Source organism: Triplophysa rosa, linkage group LG23 (assembly GCF_024868665.1).
Source record: "Triplophysa rosa linkage group LG23, Trosa_1v2, whole genome shotgun sequence".
In the NCBI taxonomy this organism is placed as follows: domain Eukaryota; kingdom Metazoa; phylum Chordata; class Actinopteri; order Cypriniformes; family Nemacheilidae; genus Triplophysa; species Triplophysa rosa.
Window position 1 is genome coordinate 14797594 of NC_079912.1, and position 21344 is coordinate 14818937.

Here is a 21344-nt window from a genome sequence, read left to right on the forward strand (position 1 = left end):
AGTCTGTGGGTCATGAAAGGTCGTTTTTCCTTCCAGAGTAAAATAGTCCAGCGTTTAGTGTGACGTGTCCCGTTGTTGTCATTTCTTGCTCCGGCTGAACGCATACACAACAGACTCTCAGAATCCGACGATAATGAAATGCAGATGATTGTGGAGCATCCAGCGAACAGACGGTTTGCTGTTTGTGTAAAGGTCACTGTTGACTGTCTGGGCTTCCCTGTAATTAAACAGCGCCCGTACAATGTGTTTGCCTTTCTTACTGAAGAAAGACCTGCGAAGGATGGATGAGGGAGAGGAGAATGTGAAATAGGAGGAAGAAGATCTCAAAAGTGACAATCTTTATCTTTTAGCGCAATGTTTTCAGGGCAGTATGGGTTCAGCAAACTGTAACATTTTTTATTATTACTTTAAAAAAGCAAAATGTATTTAAAGTATGTACAGATAAACAGTCTGTCGGCTTTTTGCGGTTGCAGTGTAGCAACTTACCACGATAATATAGAATGTGCAGTCACAGCGTTTCATACCCTTCTCGTCCAACAAGTCAGAAATGTTCATTTTTATGGGTTGCTTAAGGCGTTTCAATGCAGAACAGCAATAGCAAGTTATTTTTGAGAGAGATGTGTGTAAGGTTATATATTTCTAAGAATATTAAACAGTAGCGTGAGGACTTTTGTCAGCAGTATTCGTTTTATTCAAGTAGAAGTATCAAAGGAACGGCGCAGAATCTTTAGAATGATGTTTCTGTAATCGAGTACAAAACGCTGTCAGGGTGGAAATGGGCTGAATTTGCATAGCTCTCCCGCTGAAAACGTGCCAGCCGTGTTTCTTATTGCAAGACAAAATGAAAGAGGCCGTCCGTTTTAGAGATTGATGGTCAAATGACATTTTTCTTCAATTTGCTACAAAAGATTAGTCGGGAGAAGCAGTTCTGTGGCAGGAGAACAATGAAGGCGTTTTCATTGCTGAACCATATGCTATTCTGAAGCTTGATGCTGCAGATGAAACAGACTCATGGTGCCGAGTTAAGTATTTCAAAACTTTATAAAACTAACGTGTGGGCAAAAGGAAGATACAGGTATTCACCTTATGTTCCAGAAAGTTGCTCTGGGCCTTTGACCCACATGTGCTTCTTTTTGAAGGAATATCTTGATGGAATATCTTGAGTAGACAAATGCCACAAATGCTTCAGACATGGTTACTTTTAAAAAGCTGTAAATGTATTAACTGTTCATATAAACAACAAAATTGGTGTGGATCATAATAAGTTTATCATTGGGCTTTATTATATCTCTAAAAAGGAATTCTCCAAGTTTGCCTACAGCGTATCTATTGTTTACAAGACATAGCCGCAAAGCAAATCTTTAAAGACTGTTAAAGGGATAGTTCATCCAAAAATGAAAAATCTGTCATCATTACTCACCCTCAGGTTGTTTCAAACCTGTATACATTTCTTTGTTCCAATGAACACAGAGAAATATATTTGGAAGAATGTTTTCAGTTCTGGGACATCATCCACTACCATAGCAGGAAAATAATGTGTATTTTTTTGTTCTGTTGAACACATAATGAGATATTTTGAAGAATTTAGGAAAGAAAGAGTTCTCAGGCACCTTTGACTATTTAATTCTTCCTACTATGGTAGTCAATGATGTCCCGAAACTGAAAATTACAAACATTTTTCCAAATATCTTTCTCTGTGTTCATTGGAACAAAGTCATTTATATAGGTATGATATTACATAAGGGTGAGTAAATGATGACAGAATTTAAATTTTTGGGTGAACTATCCCTTTAACCACTCTGTCTTCACGCATCAAAAAACAAAGATGCAGGGTATTATGGATATTATGGATATGCCGTGAAACTGTTTCTCTACTCTTTCTCTGAGTTGATGTGCCGAGTTTTTTTTTCGTTCTCTGTGTGCAGGACCATTGGTTTTGGAGGGTCAGGGATAACACCGTGATGCCAGGTTACCCCATGCTCATCAATGTCTTCTGGAGGGGTTTACCACCCAGGATTGATGCTGTGTATGAGAACAGCGAGGGCAAATTTGTCTTCTTCAAAGGTAAGACTGGTCAACATCAGATTACCAAAGCGTCTGTCAGGGCAGTATTTGTTTAAACTGGAGTGATCGTTTGTGTTTCGAGATACTGAGGAATGTGATGAAACTTTCTGCTGAGAAGATGTATGTGTATGTGAATTGGCGGCTTCAGTTTCAGGATGTTTAAAGTTTATTTGTTGAATATATTGTATGGGAGACTGTGTGAGCATCATGTGAGTTTTTTTCTAAGCAAATCTCTGTGTACCACTGTTAACCAAAAATGGAAAACATTTCCTTATTTATTCACTTTCTTTTATTCTTTAAGACTCTATAACCTATTACACGATACATTTCAAAATACATTTCGTCCTGAATGTTGTGTTAAGATGAAAGGTTTGGTACATTTTTACTTTGCGAATAACATAATAAAGAATAAACATCTTAGTTTAATAATCTAGGACATATCAGACCTGTATTTAGAGTTTTTCTTTTAATTGTATCCTTCTCAGGGGATGAGAGAGATGAAAATATCTTAAATGGGGTAGAAAAGGTTGAGCCAATTGAGATAATGATAACAAAAAACACACAACAAACACACAGTTTTGTTCCTCAACATCTAGAAAAACAGTCTCTTGTGTTCAGAGAGCTTAATGAATCTTTTAAGTCCACCATGCCTTTCATTTTCATTATTTATTTGCTTGCACACCTCACGACACTAGTATCAGATCAGAGACTACAGTGGGAATGAATTGTGTATATATTGAACCAGGAACAATCGCATGTTGAGTCATTTATTCATCCTCATGTCGATCAAAACCTACACATGACTCTTTTTTTCTGTGGAACACAAAAGAAGATATTTTGAGAAATGTGGTTTTGTGTCCATACAATGGAAGTCAATGGGGGTCAGTGTTGTTTGGTTACCAACGTTCTTCAAAATATCTTCTTTTGTGTTCTGCAGAGGAAAGAAACGCAAACAGGTTTGAAATGACACGAGCGTGAGTAAATGAAAGAATTGTTTATTTTTGGGTGTAAAAAAAGGAAAGCAGCAAGTAGCTCCGGGGGTCTACGGCTGTATCCCCGCTGTTTACCCTTTGCCCGGTTGGCCAGGGCTGTTTGGCACAGAGAGAGTTTGACCCCGCTGAGAGGACCATGAGAACGACTCGCGTGATGTGACAGGCATTTCCTTTTCCAGAGGAAATATGATGGACCTGTCCTCCGCTGACCCCTCAGACTCCAAACAAACCGTGTCAACCCTTTTAACCCTGTATGCTGTCGACATCACAGAGCGTTTACTGAGCCCCTCAGGTCAGAAGAGGCACTTAAACACATCTTAAAGTGACGGTATTAACATGTCAGGTCTGAGTAACTGTGGCAGATGGACTGCCAAAGGCTGGTCATGCTAATTAAAAGCAAATAGGAAGTGGTCGAGGTGTGAAATTGATTGTTTGTCTTAGCTGAAATGGACATTTATCATGAAATGATGTCAATTTTGGGAATTCGGTATCACTTACTTCAGTGTCGGATTATCAGCGATGCTGTGAAATTTTTCCCATAAAAGATATTCTTTTTTAAACTGTATACATATGTGCTAGTGGTTTAATATTGAATATTTATTAGGGCTCCAAAATATATTAAAAGATATCACAAATATGCATATCGCATAGCCAGAGTTATTATAGTTTTGTTTTATTGTAGTTTTATTAATATTCTGAATGAGCTTTTATTTTAGTGCTTATGTGCTTTTGTCGGTTATTACTTATTTGTTTATTTTCATTTTGCTATATATGATTATATGAGTTTTTATTTATGTTTAACGAAAATATATTTCTGTTTATTCCTAAGGCAACATTTCTCATTTTTGTTTATTTTAAGATTTTAAAATATTTAGGTCAATATTTGATTTGATTTCAATAAACAGAAATATTTTAATAGTTGAAGTTTTAGTCAACTATAACCTTGACAATAACAGAAAGATTTTAATACCTCAAAAAGTTACGTATAGTTATAGGTCAATGCAGATAGCAGAGAGATGGGAAGAGGCATGCTTTCTTTTCTCAGAGAAATGTGAAACATGTTTATTATATATTTTCAGTTGTTTTTTATTTTTGGCAACATTTATTTTAATATAATTCATATAGACTTTACAAATTTTAGGCATTATCGTATTGCATATCACATTATTTGGAAAGTCGTGGCATATCTCATTTTTCTTAAATATCATTAGAAAATATTCGAATAAATCAGAAAAAAGTCATTACAAATATGTATATGCTATTAAATTACTCAAAAAAACACTTTTTGGAGAAAACCTAACTACAAATGTTTTAGTTGCATATTAAGCTGATGAGAAAGATTAAAAGAAGACACTAACTTAATCATAACACTTTTGTACTCACTAGTCACACAACATTAGTCTAATGACCCAGACTTAATGGCCAAACAAGAAACGCATTAAAATCCTCACGATATCCATAGTGTTGCTTAATTTAAATGCGCCTAAAACCATTGTGAATAGATGTGAAAACGTGATGTATTGTCCAGCCTGGGATGAACAACAGATGAACAGAAAGTCAGAGAGAATTTATCAACCTCATTCACATTTTCTTCTTTTCACCATCTAAATCTGAACATTAAAATGATTTCCTCTTGTGTCTATTCTAGGGAGGCAGTTCTGGGTGTTCAAGGACACAATGCTACAGCCTGGCTACCCCCAGGACATCTCAATGTTTGGAAACGGCATGCCAGAGCAGAGCATAGAGACAGCCGTCTGGTGGGAAGATGTGGCAAAGACTTACTTCTTTAAAGGAGACAGGTATGTGCACAGCATGAGTGTTATTGGATGTGTTTGTGTATGTGCGTTTGGCCGTGTGTGAGTCTGTGCATTGTGTTACCGATGCTGTCCATTTATCTCCGTGCAGGTATTGGAGATACAATGAAGAAAAGAGAACAATGGATCCTGGTTATCCCAAATCCATCACAGTCTGGAAGGGTGTACCGGACTCTCCTCAGGGAGCGTTTGTGGATAAAGCCAATGGTATGAGCCTGATTATTTCATTTTCAATGTGGTTAGTTTACCCAAATATCACAAAAAGCATTATTAAAGGGATAGTTCGCCCACAAAAATACTGTTATCAATTATTCGCCTTCATGTCCAAACCTGACTTTTCAAACATCGTAGGCCCCCATTGACTTCCATTGTATGGACACACCGAGACATTTCTCAAAATATCTTCTTTTGTGTTCCACAGAAGAAAGAAGGTCAGACAGGTTTGAAATGACACGAGGTTAAGGAAATGACAGGGTTTTCATTTCTGGTAGAACCATCGGTTCCGAATAGGAAATAAGCTCCATCTTCGCCCTATTTGCATTCTGTCCATAAAAAGGTTATAAAAGATCACTTTTTTAAAATAAAAGTGTAAATCTTCTTGGCAGGGGCTCTCGGGGTGGGAACGTCTTGCATGAGTTCAGTCCTTAGCTGCAGGCTTACAGGTCGACAGCCACACACATGCCATCTGTACCCATCTCCCGTGCCAGGTTTGCCCATGGACGTGCATGTGTTCATCTGAGCGTGAAGGGTGGATTGATATTCCAGAGAAATTGTTTGGCTAACCACACTTTGAAAGTGATTGTGGGCTTTCTTTCAGCCCCATCTCGCCACGTTACCCAAAAGGCCTCTGTGGGCGAGACAAAGTACAGAAAATTGACCCTAATTATGTGTCATCATGGCCAGCCGAACACAGAGAGATGGGAAAGGATGGCTTTCTCTCCGCCCTATTCCTGTCTTAATGCAAGTGTTGATGTTGTGATAATGCTGTCTTTTGTTAAGATTTTCTCTCTGGTTTAGTCTTTAGACTGATTCAACTGCAGAACATTTCGTCTGGACTTTTGCTTCTTTGTTGGACTCCAATACTGTATAGTGGCGAGTGACAGAAAATGTTTGGGGAGATAAAGAGTGGATGAAAATGGGAACTCTTGCATTGTTCTGTCGGGCAAGCAGCGTTCTCATTTTCTTCCGAAAACCTAGTAATTCTGAGCTGTTGTCAATGCTCAAAGCACAGCTTTGAACAAACAGCATCTCATTCTCTCGCTTACACTGGATGACATGAATGAATAATGCAGATAGAGGCGCGAGAGAGATGAGGCAAGGTTGTCGCCAGTTTCTATGTTTTCTCCGGTGTGCAGCCGCGTCGTTCTGATCTGTGTTCAGATTTTTTAAGAGGATGTCGCCCTCCGGAGCCGTGAGAACAATCAAATCTGTTGCACAATGCATTTCACATCTGCTGAGATCATCAGATGAACATCACGTGGTTACACAGTGGTTTGATGTCATTGACAAATTGAATGACATGAAATGGGAATGCAATAGCTATTTTATTTTATTTGATGTGCGTACGATATGCCCTATTGCAATATGCATCAATAGGTTGAAATGATCAAAATATCATAAAACGCATATCCCAGTTTATTATAGAAATATTGCTGTATGCATACCGCAACATATTAAAATAATTAAAATATGCATATCGCAATATATTAAAACAACCAAAATATTGTAAGATGCATATCGCGATATATTAAAATAATCTAAATATTGCAATATGCACATTGTGATCTAAATATTACAAAGTGCATGTTATTTAAATGATCAAAATATCACAATATGCGTATCGCAATATTAAAAATGGACTAAATATGCATATAACAACATATTGAAATGATCTAAATATCACAATATGCATATTGCAATATATTGCAGTTATCGAAATACCTGTGTGTTTATGAGTGCATGCGTGTTCTCAGCTATCAGCGACCAGTCATCATGGTTTTTACAAGCACCGACAAACAACGATTACAGACATACAATAGGAAATAGGAGGGGGGAGTAGGTGGGAGGAACTGTATGAGATAAATGAAGTACAATCACAAATGCACAATACTAAACATGCCTTACAAAAGTTCATTTTGCTATCCTAACTCTGCATGATCACTAAAATTCCCTTTCTGTGTATGGTTGCCCTGCAGGTTTCACATACTTCTACAAGGGTAAAGAATACTGGAAGTTCAACAATCACAGGCTGCGGGTGGAACCCGGCTACCCTCGCTCCATCCTGAAGGACTTCATGGGCTGCGACCTCACGCCCATCGATCCTGACAGCCAACCCAAGGAGGACGTGGACATCGTCATCAAACTGGACAACGAAGGCAGCACGGTCAAAGCCATCGCTATCGTCATTCCCTGCGTCCTGGCGGTTTGTCTGGTGGTGTTAATCTACACCGTCTTTCAGTTCAAAAGAAAGGGTACGCCCCGACACATACTTTACTGCAAACGCTCCATGCAGGAGTGGGTGTGAGTTGCACCCCCTGTATACTCTATAGCCACAAGACACAGTGGTGTTGGCACCCTTACCTTGCGGACTTTGGCTCTTCACCTGCGTCTCGCTTAAGGAGAACAGAGAGGGCCTTTGCTTTGATACCCCCCTCCAGGAGACGATGGGCGCAATCCCCCAAAACTCCCCACTCTTCTCCCATTGGCCGGTGCACCCGCTGTTGGACTCGAGAGACCTGCGGATGGCAGATCTCAAACGGTGCATCGGCACATCCAGTGCCACTTCAGGTGTTTGACGTGGAAACGATTGCTGTACCTTTTAGGTTTTACGACCGCACGCTTGAAACAGGACATAAACAGAAAACGTATCCATTGTTGCAGGAGTCCGGTTTTTTATCTTTTTCGGTTTCAGTCTATAATTTATTTTCTAAACAGAAATATTTACGAGTCCCTTTAAAGCACTCCCAAACCAAATAAAGACACTCTCCAAAGAGGATCTTTTTCTTTTAATGTTCATTGTTGGTTTTTTATTGCTTTCTTTTCTATACGTATCGTTTTTTTCCTGCTCGGAATATTTCACAGTGATGTGTAATGGGGAATTCTTGACTGTTCCTGGCAGTCTGTGTGAAAAACAGGGGCCAAAATGTTCTGCAATATTTTTAACAGCCTTAATTATGGATCGTGTTGTTTGCTTTCGGTTTTTATTTGATTCATCCGTTGTAATTTTCGGGTACCGCTTTGTTCATCTGTCGGAGAGGCGGTGCAATAGCTTTGCTCCTGTTGTCTGATTTGAGATCGAAGGTCTTGACGGTGGCCACGCTGCAGGGTCGCAGGGACGGGACTCTTTTCGCCTCTGCGTAACACGAAGCATATCAGTCAAAACAGAGGAAAGACCAAGCCACTGCAATGACTAAAGTTGTTTTGCGATCGCAGAGGAAGCGCTTGAATCATGCTTAACTCTCACTTGTTTGGTCGTGTTTACAGACTCTTTCGAGAATCGAGATTTCGTTTCTTCCTCCTCCGAAAGGTTGCTCCGAACGTCAGAGCATGTCACCTCCTTCGGACCGCCTTGTTTATTGGTCTGGATCGAATCCTATAACCTTGACGTCTGCGCCACAGGTACCAGAACCATCAGAGTAACTCAGGACAGAGCTTGATTCAAAATGTATGCAAGCCTTCCTCATCCAATTCTGTGTCTTTATCAATCGAGAAGAAAATCAATCCGCCTCATATCTCACCCATGCTCGCCATCGGAAGTTACCGCGATAGGATGGGATGGTATGTTTAGCTCACACGTCGAAGCCCAGATCCATCCTCTCCATCGACGGATGTTTGAACGTACATATTTGCTTGCATTAACGTTTTTACGTTTGTTTTCTTTTTGGTACAATGGAACGAAATTGAATTGTCTCGACCTCACGATTAAAGTGGTACTTTAAAGTGCTGAGCTGTCACCCGGCAAGTTTTCTTTATATCTGACAAATGCAGATACGAAGATGCTAATGCAATGCGCTCTCAAGGAAACAAGAGATGAGTGTTTTTGCCAAGCAGTGTTTTGAATGTGTGTCTGTTCTGATGCTAGATTTATTTCTGTTTTTTTTCCACTGTTAAAAAAAGAAACTTCAGATTCATGTACTTCACGACTCGGTTTGGGACAAACGGTCCTGACAGACTTAATAAATTAATCAGTATATGATTAAAATGACCTTTACGCGCATTGTTTACTGTATAGTTATAAACCTGAAAAGAAAAACCTTACAAAATATACCACGGTATTACCATGGTATTTTTGGGGTAAGGCTCTTTTTACTTTCTCTCTATTTCTCACATCAAGTGCTTGTGTCCGATTATTGAGTGTCTCAGCGGTCAAACAAATGTAATCACAAACAAACTGTAATCAGGTTAAATAATGAAGAGAATAGTGAAATGTCAAACTTCGATAGGTCTGAAAATTATGGGTTAAAGCTGCTGCGTGTCCTGTGGTTATATGTAGGTAGTATCGATGGTTAGAGGCTTTGCCAAGTGAAAAGGTCAACAGGACAAACCTGGCAGTGTGGATTCTGATTGGCTCTCGAAACCTTGGCAAGGTGGATGATGTCAGGTCAGGCATCCAACGGCCATCTGTTGCAATTTTAAATCTAGCTCAACGTTTACGGTAAGCATAACATCTAAAGAGAACTGTAGATGTGATGAATTACTGTGTCTGTGGATGACTTCAAATGTTAAAGGGGATAGTTCAACCAAAAATAGAAATTCTGTCATTTATTCACCCTCATGTGGCTCAACACCTGTATGTGACTCTTTCTTCTGTGGAACACAAAAGAAGATATTCAGAGAAATGTCACCGTGGTTTTCTGTTCATACAATGGAAGTGAATGGGGTCCAATGTTGTTTGGTGACCAGTGGTCTTTAAAATATCTTATTTTGTTTTCTGTGGAAGAAGGAAAGTCACACAGGTCTGAAATGACGTGAGGGTGATGAAACACAAATCTCTAACTTTGTGTACAAGTGCAGAAAATGTCAAACAGTGAAGCGAGTAGTTTTGTGTGTTTGGTGTAAGGAAAGCGAGTCTTGTCGCTTTCTCTCTGTCCTCTTGACACAATTTGTGGTGCTAACAGGACCTACACTGGTGAGCGTCATTCTGTAATCTCATGGTGCTGTTATTTTAGACATTATGGATTTAAACTTGACTGATATCGGTCCGTACAGGAATCATCTATTGGTGCCTGTGTTGTCATAGTGCGTGATTTCCTCTTTTGCGTTTTTATTTTCAATGAGTTCTGAAGGCGTTACGTTGGCATTTGTGCGGTTTTTCGGCCTCGTGTTGGTGCTAGACCTTGAATCATGTTTACAGTTTTACATTTAGCAAATGGACTGAGGACGCATTTGTCTTTCTTATTTCCCTTACTAACCGTCCACAAACTTGGAGCATCTGCTAATCTGAATCATCCTCATTTTTTGTCATACTTCCATTTTTGTTTATCTTCTCATCTGCATTTTAAATGACATGTCTGATTCCAAACGGAGGAAGCAAGTGAAGTATTTGTACTCGTATTCATTCTGTTTGTAGCCGTGTATTTGTGATATATCTGTTGACGATCCATTTCATTGATCAATAAACTCATTTGAACATATTTCCCTGAGCAGTTAAGTGTCCATCTACCAGTACCATCGTCATGTTTCCTTATATCATTTCTGTTGTGGTTACATATAGGGTCATTGCTGTTGCCAAAATCATCAACGTGATGAGTTTGGGATGCTAAACCAACAAAATTTGTCAACCTGCTTAACTAGAAAATACATATACAAATACATATTGGATGACCCATGGCTCTGTTGGTACAGCGGGGTATTATCTTAGAACTGTGGTACTTAAATCAACACTGATGCATGATGGGTATTATACTTTTAAACAGCTCATGTCCATTTTAGGCTTTTAACACTGATCCAATGCAATGACGCAATGCATTTTTACTTTGTTTTTCCAGATCATCCTTTTTAATGTTTGATTGTCGCTTAAGCATTCTTCAAATCTGTCTTCTTATCCATTTACATTTTTATGAACAGTTCTATTTTCTAGTTTTTTGGTTCGCGATCTAATTACAGACTTGTAAATATATTGCCATTATTGCCAAGTTCAATTTAATTAAAACGCTTAGTGTTCTTTTAAATAACATTATAAACGGTAATTGAAGTGCAAAATATGTCTTCATAAGCATCTCAGGGCCCAGATGCGGATCGATCCAGCCCAGCTAGAAGCCACGGCTACTGCGAGAGATCATTATCCTCATTAAAATGACTGTGCTGAAATGATTCAAACTGCAGGAAGAAATTATCTCCATTTCTCAGACTATTGACTTACGGGTGCTATTTATTATCCTTTTGTCTCAGCCTTTCAGCCTTTTCTGAAATATCATTCTTCAGAAATAGTTACAACCCATACACCCTACTATGACCTAAAACCTGTTGACTCCACCCACATTCCTAAACAGGCTCCTCCTACTTAACCCATCCACTGATGCAACCTAAATGCATAAAGTGCAGACTCCGCCCACTGGTACGCTTAAACACATAAATTATGTACGGACACTATCTAAAGAGATCCAAGGGACTTGCAAAGAACAATGCATTAGAAAAGTAAACTAAATTAAATCTATAATGGATTAGTCCACATTTTAAATACCACGTGTGGCTCTGCTAATGGTTATAACCTTATTGTTGTGTTAAATAGCGTTTAACCGATGCCTGCAGGCTGGAAACATGTGCTTCGGTTCACTTGACTGTGACACATTAATCTAAAGCACAGATTCAGTCACAAACGCTTTGTAATGAAGGAGTTTTATATCTACTTAAAAAAGCTGTGAGGTCAGCTGTCTTTCTAAAGAACTGAGCTGGTATTTCCAGGTACTGTTTTACACATCCTCCAGCATCCTGTCTTCTCCTGGGAGGCATCATTTCTGCCTAATTTAAGCTGGAGATGATGGCTGCTGAAACATTTCGCAAACTCAAAACAGAGTGAGGAAAAGAGAGAAAGAGAGAGAAAGATCTGAATAAATTAATGAACCGGATTTGGGATCAAAAACCTTTTGATTGTAGAAACTCAAAAAATTGAAAAAGCAGAAATGGTTCACCTACAAGTGAAACTTCTGCCATTATTTACCTCACACGCATGTTGTTACAATGTTGTTACAAAAGGAGCAATCTTTACCAAAAAATAATTCAAAAACTTGAACAACCAACATCATTGGTTCATGCATTTCAATATTTTATTTGTCACATTTTAATGATATTTAAAACTTAGACAATAAGTGTATATTTAAAAATAACAATTTTTTTAATGACTAAATGTTTTATAACCTAACATCATGTGTCAGTTTGAATAGACCGAAAAATGACACATGGGAGCTGCTGTGTAAAGTTTACAGTAAATGTACATTTTGGTCTGTTTATAACACAAAGATATTGTATATGCAATATAGTGCACACATATGTTTGGAGCTATGAAACACGCTTTATGCGTGAGAACTTGTGCTCATGCAACAAGACAGAAAAGATTTAAAAAATCCCCTCGGATATCTCAAGCCGAACTGAATCTCAGGTAAACCTCAAATTCCTTTTGCGGTATAATTTAGACATTTTTCAAGTAAAGATTTACTTATTTTTATTGCAGTTTGCTCCAGAAAGAAGTACTAGACTGGACATGTTGATCATTGTCAAAAACATGTCGATCTGATTCAGTTTCCCCTCCGGCTGCTGTTTACATCAGGTCTGTACCTCCCTGATCCCCTGGTGGTTTTCATCCAACTAGAGGTGAAACACATTTGAAGTTGACGCACTTGTAGCTTCATGATCACTAAACAGGTGCGTTTTGTATATAAGTGGGCTGATTGATCCCCTGCAGTTTCCAACCCGAAGAAAAAAAGACTCAAGTTTTGACGCCGAGGCCACTGTGAAAACAAAACAGTGATTCATTATTGCAATTGTCATTGCATTATTCTAACAATAGGCATGTTTCTGAATGTACAAAAATCCACAGATGTAGAACACGCAATACAGTAAGAGACTGCAGATGGGTTAACTTCATTTCCAAAGCAAGATATGCCCAAAGCTCTTATTGTATTACTGACTATTCTCTCAGAAATAGGAATTCCTTCAATGAAATTGCAGTGGAATGATAATTAATAACTTTTAAACAGGGCCATCTGGCAAAGCACTATACAATCTAATCTACGAAGATCGGCACAATGAATTGATAGCTGTCGGCTGATTCAGCGTGTTTTATATGTAGCAGATCAGAATAAAACTGAATAGTTTCACTTTGCGAACAGAAAAACTATTTAGAGAGATAATGTAGCCAAATCTCTTCTTCAAAGTCAAAATGTACAATCGGTGAAGTGTTTATGTTAGTGTTCTAATATACTATAAATTGGAAAAAGTATCAAAGCTTGACAAATCACTATAAACGGTTAAGTAACTGTTTGTCGTCTCCCTATGTTATCACGGTCACACTTTATTTTAAGGTCCAGTTCTCGGTTTTAATAAACTATTAACTACGACTTTTGCATAGTTAACTCTTAATTTGTTGCTTATTAATAGTTGGTAAGGTAGTTGTTAGGTTTAGGTAGGATTAGGGATGTAGAATATGGTCATGCAGAATATGTGCTTTATAAGTGCTTATAAACAGCCAATATGCTAATAATAGGCATGCTAATAAGCAACTTGTTAATAGTGAGAATTGGTCCTGTGTTACCGTTATCACATATGTTGAAACCCTAGTTTAATATTTAAGTACCATACAATTTAAACTACTATTTAATGTTTAAATGTCATTTTAATTCCTTTTTGATATCGATCGTTAAGATGAACGTGTTAAAGAAAACAGTATTTATGTCATGAATTGCAAGACAGGACCCAGGCGCACACAGCAAGGGGTTAACTGAAGACTCTTTATTAAAAGACAAACTCAAAAACCCTCGATGGGGAAAACACGGTAAAAATCAAAACAAGGAAGCAAACCAAAAACTTCCCGCAAGGGGGATAAAACAAACAAGGTCCAAGGGTAATCCAAATGATAAGTCCACAAACGAAAGGGCACGGTGAACAGGAACAGAGTAATCCGAGGAGTAGCCACGGAGGAGGGTAGGGCGAACAAACACTCACGGTCACGATGACAATACACAATACAATGAACCGACACGGGACAAGGAATTCATGGGGCTTATAAAGGGGAACAATAACAAGGGATGATAACGCAAGGAGGGTGAGAGGCAGGTGACGGGATCGAACACTAAAGGGAAGATTAACGGAAACAAGGGGGCGGGGCCAAGGCAAGAGACAGGAGGACACACGGCGCAATGTCAAAACAAACTGCCACATGTCTCCACACAAGACGTAACACACACACAAGACATGGTACTGTCACGACCCTGTCCACAAGGCTCGAAAACTCCGGACAGGAAGGACAGGATCATGACAATTTACCTTTATGGCAAATGGGTCCCTAGTTAAAAGTGCAACCCAAAACCTATTTTGGATAAAAAGAAAAAAAATCAGTTACTTAGCAAGTACACAAAAGTTCAGTGTTCAAAACTGTTTGTATCCTTACCCTACAAACTGTAATTTTACAGAATTGTAGGTCGTTTTAAGTTATTTTTTCACATATAATGAAAAAAATGTTTTTTTATATGGTATATATGGTAAAACATAATCAAATTACAGAAAAAGACTGCAAATTTAGCAAGAAAAATTTAATTTTACGTAGAAAAAAAAACAATAGCTTACAGTATTTTTCTGGCGCCCCAGCTGCCAGAAATTATCAGTTTTTTACCGATTTTGCCGGAAATGTCAGTTTGACATCATTTGACAAGGATACATTTTTGTGTTTCATTAAGTCCTGGAACTTAGTGTAAATCAGGGTATATACAGAAATCATGGAGCTAAATTTAATACTTTTTAAGACCATTTCCATACATTTTAAGACCTCATCACCATTTCAAGTTTTAATACTTTAACTTATATTTACTGTGTACTGATTGTAAGATAGCACAACTAAACAGTCATAGTTTGTGATAACTCCTTATTAATGCAATGTAATTCAGAAGAGTGGGAACGAAGCTCCAGAGAATTAACTGAGTGACTAAACCAATGCAAGGTTTATTACAAAGAGAAACGAGGCTACGCTAATCGCCTTCCTACACACAGATCAGTACGCCTCACGGTTATTCCCAGAGACGGCCCTCAGCCATGGTTCTAACTCCTTATCCTCCAACCATTTGCACGAAAACTTGCATTTCCCCATTAGTCAATGATGTCGTTTAACATCCGGGTGTAAATGGATCTCCATTAAATTTAGGCAAACTTTCGCATATGACCTCTTTGGACAAATATGAAAAAATGATACACAATTGAATACCTTGGAAAATGGCATTTAATACTTTTTAAGACCCCGCGGACACCCTGGTGAATCTTCAGAGAACGCAAAATAAATATTATATCAAGCTATCAGGTTTTCAAGCAATGTGACCAGTTAATTGTATCTCATTGAGCTCAAGCAAATGTTACAGCCTTGCTATTTAGTGACAGCAGGGTGGAGCCAGGGTTCAACAGTGTGATTCGGATAGTAGGGGGGATTGAAATTAGAATGGGACATTATCACATTAATTTAATGAAACCTGGCCAGCGTTGGCAGAAATCCCCTGTAGTGCTTATATAAATTACGTTAATACATCTACCCGGGTCGCCTGACATTCAGACGAGCGAGTTAATTTATTCCTCATTTGTTTCACAACAGGAGAAAAACAGGCGAAATCTCAGCGAAGATTTTTCGCTTCGGCTGAAGACGCGGGTCGACACAGATTACGTTGATTGGAGAGCCGGGCCCTTGATGGAGAATAAATGAGATACGGTCAGAGGGTAAAATGAGGAGAAAATTATATCAGCATTTGATTTTCGGCTTATGCAGATTGTTTCAGTCCATATGTTTGTGGACTTTTCATTATCACATTTCTGAAGGCTAATAAAAAACATGTGTGAGGAATGGAAAAAAGTATTACGACTGACAAACTTGATTTTTTCATCTTGGTAACCAGTTTCCAAACTTTTAGATTGAACTGATAAACTACAGTACATTGAAAAGATGAAATGTTTTGTTGTCTAAGAGTTTAAAAGAAACATAACTTAATGTAACTTATTAAGCTAATATAAAAGAATAACATTCATAATAATTTCATCTTAGAATGCAAAGTAATGATCATTTTCTTATTATACTATATACAGCCAGTTTCCCTCATGTACAATTATGAGGCTCTGAGGAGCTGCGATCTGATTGGCTGAAGTCTCTGCAGACTTCTTCATCAGCTTTGAGGACTCTAGGTTGTTGTTCATCGGAAACCGACTTGCAAGCATGCAAGGATGGTATCAGAGATGTGGTTTACATGCATCCGACACTTGACAAGACGAAAGCAATGATAATCGACCATGCACAACTGCATCTTTTTCCACAGATGAACGAAAGGTTTACTTTGCAGCAGATGTGATACGACAGCAGACTGTGTCCTTGACTTTGATGGTGCTGATAACTGTTGTAAAATGCATCGGAGTGTTCTGACACATTTGTTATTTTGCATGAATTGACTCATCACCTCATTAGTCATTGATTTAATATATTAATAGAGTAGAGGGGCCTGTTTATCACACAGATGGTTTCTGCTTTCTGGAGTTCAGTTATTGATTTACGTGCCCATGAAAGCAAAACTCAAGTTAACCAGGAAATGAATGCTGGGACTTCACTCAAATGTTAATGACTTTCTTTTTGCAGAACACAAAAGATATTTGGAAGAACGTTGGTCACCAAACAACATTGGACCCCATTGACTTCCATTGTATGGACACAAAACCACATTTCTCAAAATATATTGTTTTGTGTTGCCATAAATGGTCTAGGCTTATGTATACATTTGGGATATGAATATAGCTTAACTTAGTTAACAAAAAAAAACATGTTCTAAGAACATTTGCTAACATTCCCATGAACTTGTCAAATAATAACATTCAAAATAACATTATTAAAATGCATTTCCAAGTGTTTTACATTTATAGATAGTTTAACATTTAACATTTGTAAAATGCTGCAAGAGCAATTTTTTTAAAAATGAGGCAACTTTCAAAGAAATTTGTCATATTACATAATGACATTAGCTAAAGTTCTGAGGATGTTAGCTGGGAAGCTTTTAGCTTGTTTAAGAGCCCTGTTGAAAAAACTTGCACATGCTGGTAAGGTATGTTTTGAAGCATGGTAGCTGGTTTGAGCTGGTAAAACAGGAGAGCCGGTCCTGAGCTAGGAGCTAGTTGCTTAGGACCAGCACATGACCAGCTTAAACCAGCTCAAACCATGCTTCAAAACATATCTAACCAACATATGTTGTTTTTTCCAACAGGGAGTTGACTGGTTTTTAGTTTTTTTATTTGGGAGACCAGTTGGCTAAGCAACTGAACCAACTTAGTCCAACTATAAGACCAGCTAGTCCAATCCGGCCAAGCCATCTTAAACCATCAAAGACCAGTTTAAACCAGAAAGCATGCTTATGCCATGTCTACACCGGACAAGGCATGACAAAAGACAATAGAACGCATTAGAAACCATTATAATTTAAAAATTTGTCCACACTGGATACGGCGTGACGCGACCATACCATTCGAACAGGCCGTGTGTTGTGTCGCGTTGTGCCGGTCGCGTCCGGTGTTAGGCTGATTTATTGTAAGGTGGTTTTTCATGCAGTACAGACAACCAGTGATGGGTGTTGTAGACAGTCTTTAGGTCTTTAGTGTTCCAACACTTAAACACTCTGAAATACTGCAGTTGTTGCTGGAGACCTCAGGGCTGTAGGACTCACTTTATGTTCTAACACTTTCTCAGCATCTGTAGCTACAGGTCTCATAGTCATTCGTGGCACTTGTTGCTTGTACGAAAAAGGTCTAAATTTCTTCCCCCGAGATGCTGCCACAGTGGATGATGTCATAGTTTCAATTTTTTATTTAATTTTACTCACCATCAGTAAGCTCTCAGTGTCAAGATACTGACCGCAAGGACCCAGATGCAGACAGCTGATTCACAATAATAACTTTATTAAAGCAACAACGACCTCAAAACAGGGCTTAAAACAAAACACTACCCACGAGGGGTCAAAACAAAAGAAGTCCAAAAACAAAGTCCACTGGCAAAAGGCAAGACAAGAACCGGGGAACAAGACGCAAGAAATACACACGAACTGTAACGAACCGGCACGGGACAGAGAGAACAGGAGAAAGTTTCTCATTTCACAGTAAATTTGCCACAACGATGAGCTTCAGAGATCAATCACTAATGCTGCTTTTCCACTGCATGCTACCGTCAGGTTTAGCATGACTCGGCTCACTTCACTTCGGCTCAGTTTGCTTTTCCGCAGCAGTTTAGTACCACTTCAAAGTGGGTGGGGATTATAAATTTATCGTCATAGCTGCGCCGCCTCTACTGCCGTAGCATCATTGTGAACACGACATAAACACCCACACAACACAGCAGTAATGGAGCATATCGATGGTGGGTGGCAGCAAAACAAAATACTGCTAAAATACCAGAGAGTTTGGGAAATCGTTGTCTGCTCTTTGCTGAAAAAATCATTTGGTTTGCTCGACGTCGCACGAGGGAAAGCTAATGTACCATTTAGCATTGCGTTAAGGCTCTCAATCTCTATATTACTGTGACGAAGCATTTAATGAAATGCCAATATTACGTATTAAAATGTGTATTCATGTGTTGCGAATCCAATGATTCTCTCTGCCCAATCAGGGATCTGTGTGTAAGCACATCACATTTTTGAATCAGTACAGTACGCTAGGAAACTCAACCGAGGTGGTACTAAAAAAAGTTTCAGGTACTAGGTACTGTACCCAGTGGAAAACACCCCAAAAGTGAGCTATACCGCGCCGTACCGTGCAGTAGAAAAGCGCCATATGAGACAGCAGGTCACAGCAGAGCCACTGTGTTTCATTTTAAGGCCATTATCAAAAGTTATACAACAAAACAAGATAATAGCACTAAACATGAACAGGACTTGTTGCGGTGTACTGCAAAGTAAAAAACTAATTTCAACCAAACAAATACAACAAGAGTTAAACACATAGTGCTCTGCAGACGGACACATCAGCATTAAGTGTCCCCTGGAGAACCATCATCATAATCTTCATCGGCTTTGCAAGAAACCTCAAGCACCTTAATTCATGATCTTTCACATCTGTCTCACTTTCCAAATCCCTCTGCCACTCCTTTCCCCTCTCGTTCTCTCCAGCTTACGGTCACAGGGATGGATGGAGACCATTCCCAATCATGAGAAAAGATTCATCTGTGTTTGTGTTAACTACAGAATCAGTCACCGAGAACACATGGCCAAGAGGCCTGATAATATTTTCCAAAGGAAAATGCTTCTGTTTGTCTTTTCATGGACTCTGTTTTGCTGAGCTAACAGAATGAGGGAGAACGGTCACGGTTGCCGTTGGCTTTGAAACCGAGTCCAGTTTGAAAGGTGTGTTGTGGAGATGAAGAAAGAAAAGGAAAAAGAAACAAAGATCGAGTGTGACAGTCTGGAAAGAATGAGTCAAGGGAAATAGGTCAGACGTCCCTGTAAATGAAACAAGGGAAGGTCGGACAGATGTTCACTTAGGCAACCTCACACAATGCATGCGGTTCTTGGATAGGGATTTCCCACAGATTTAAGTTACATTGATCTGTGCCCAGCTAAAAAAGATGCTGGTGGACCAGCATAGCCGTTCAGAATGGTTTGTTAGTTTAGTCTTACTAGTAAAAAACGCTGTAGGAAACACCAGCATCCAAAACACAACATATGCTTATTGCAGGGCGAGAACAGCGGGGTTACGCCACTGTGTTGACAAAAATGCTGACCTTTTTTAGAAAGCATCCCACACAGACACCCAGAGAAATTCATCAACACAAACAACAAAACAAGCAGGCAGTGTTAACCCTGCAGCTAAATATTGTTGTCACTTCTTTTGAACGCTTAATCACATCTTCCACACACAGAATATGATTATTTTGGAGGGTGACAGTTGCATTCTACAAATGAACTAAATATTGAGTTAGCCTAAATAGTCTATTTTAATAAGATTTTGATCATTTTTAGTATTCAAAAATGTATATTTAAACAGTGGTCAGAGTTATTATAGTTTTGATTTTAGTTTTATTAATATTTTAAATGAGCCTTTATTTGTAGATTTTTTGTGTCAATTTAAGTTAAAAGTCATTTTATAATTTATTGATTTATTTTTAATGTTGCTATATAAGATTAATTCATTTTTATTTTAGTTTTTGTTTATTATTATAATTTTACTGCTTTAAACTTACTTCAGTTTTTTTAGGCAACATTTCAATTTTCCTTGAGTTAAGTTTTTCCAATCATTTTTAAAGATGCCGGACATGAACCGCATGCGGTAGGTCAAACTTATGTCTGTGTTTTGTTGGATATCGGCGTTTACGTGCATAATGTAAACAACACGAAGGTATACTGCGATGATGTATTGTGTGCTCGTGCTGTAGTTCCGTCCCCGCCGCTCGCCTCCAGCAGCTCGTCTTTTTCCGGAAATAATCGTACAGCTGAATCTCTCTTTTATAAATGTGATCAAACTAAAAACTCTTTGAATATACGAAGTATGCAATACTACTGTATAGGTACTCATTTTTACTTTAGTTTTTGTTTTGTTGGATATCTGCGTGTACGTGCATAATGTAAACAACACGAAGGTATAATGCGATGATTGTGTGCTCGTGCTGTAGTTCCGTAACCCCCGCCCTCCAAAGGGGGGGACGCAAAAGTCCTTTTTTCTGTAAGTTGCTTTTATCTAAAGCGACTTACAGAGAGTTCAGGAAGCAATATGCGATATGTCATACAGGAGCAATAATACAATAGGTGCTAATAAAAAGTTACTAGTTTCAACAAAAGCCAGACCAATACCTGTTGAGAGAAAGAGAGAGGGGTAGTTTTTTTTCTTTCTCATTTGTCTGTCACAGAAGAGATGGGTTTTAAGTAATTTTTTGAATGTTGTGAGAGATGTGGTTGACCGGACTGAGTTAGAAGAATGTTCCACCAGGAAGGAGTTGTGAAGGATGTTGTTCAATCTTTACATGTTGAACAACTTTCAACAGCGGTCCAAGTTCAGAAATATAAACCTTTCTTTACATGCAGCATCCTCCATGCGCACACCATCACCTCATCAGGGGGAGAGAAAGACGCGAGAGCACTCTTGCTGAAAATAGTCTGAAAGATGTATTTATATGGTTTATGTCAAAAGATACTTTTAGTATAAGATAATAACACATAACTAGTTTACAGTATTTACAAAACCGTAATCGTTGGCACATGATGTTTAATTGCATTTTTAAATAATCTATTATTTGTATTTATGCGTTGATGCAGTGATCGTTCGC

General features: G+C 38.5%; 1 protein-coding gene across 2 annotated transcripts in view; it reads left to right on the plus strand.

The window, feature by feature from the left end:
* LOC130546848 (matrix metalloproteinase-16-like) overlaps positions 1 to 10614 on the plus strand; it is a 51588-nt gene extending 40974 nt beyond the window's left edge. The window contains exons 8-11 of one of the 2 annotated variants that reach the window (XM_057322341.1): positions 1926 to 2064; positions 4705 to 4855; positions 4962 to 5077; positions 7066 to 10614. In XM_057322341.1, coding sequence (XP_057178324.1) covers positions 1926 to 2064; positions 4705 to 4855; positions 4962 to 5077; positions 7066 to 7394 — 735 coding nt within the window. In that variant the 3' untranslated portion in view covers positions 7395 to 10614. The remainder of the gene's footprint in view (positions 1 to 1925; positions 2065 to 4704; positions 4856 to 4961; positions 5078 to 7065) is intronic. The other variant, XM_057322342.1, reaches the window with a different exon arrangement.
* The last annotated feature ends 10730 nt before the right edge of the window (positions 10615 to 21344 follow it).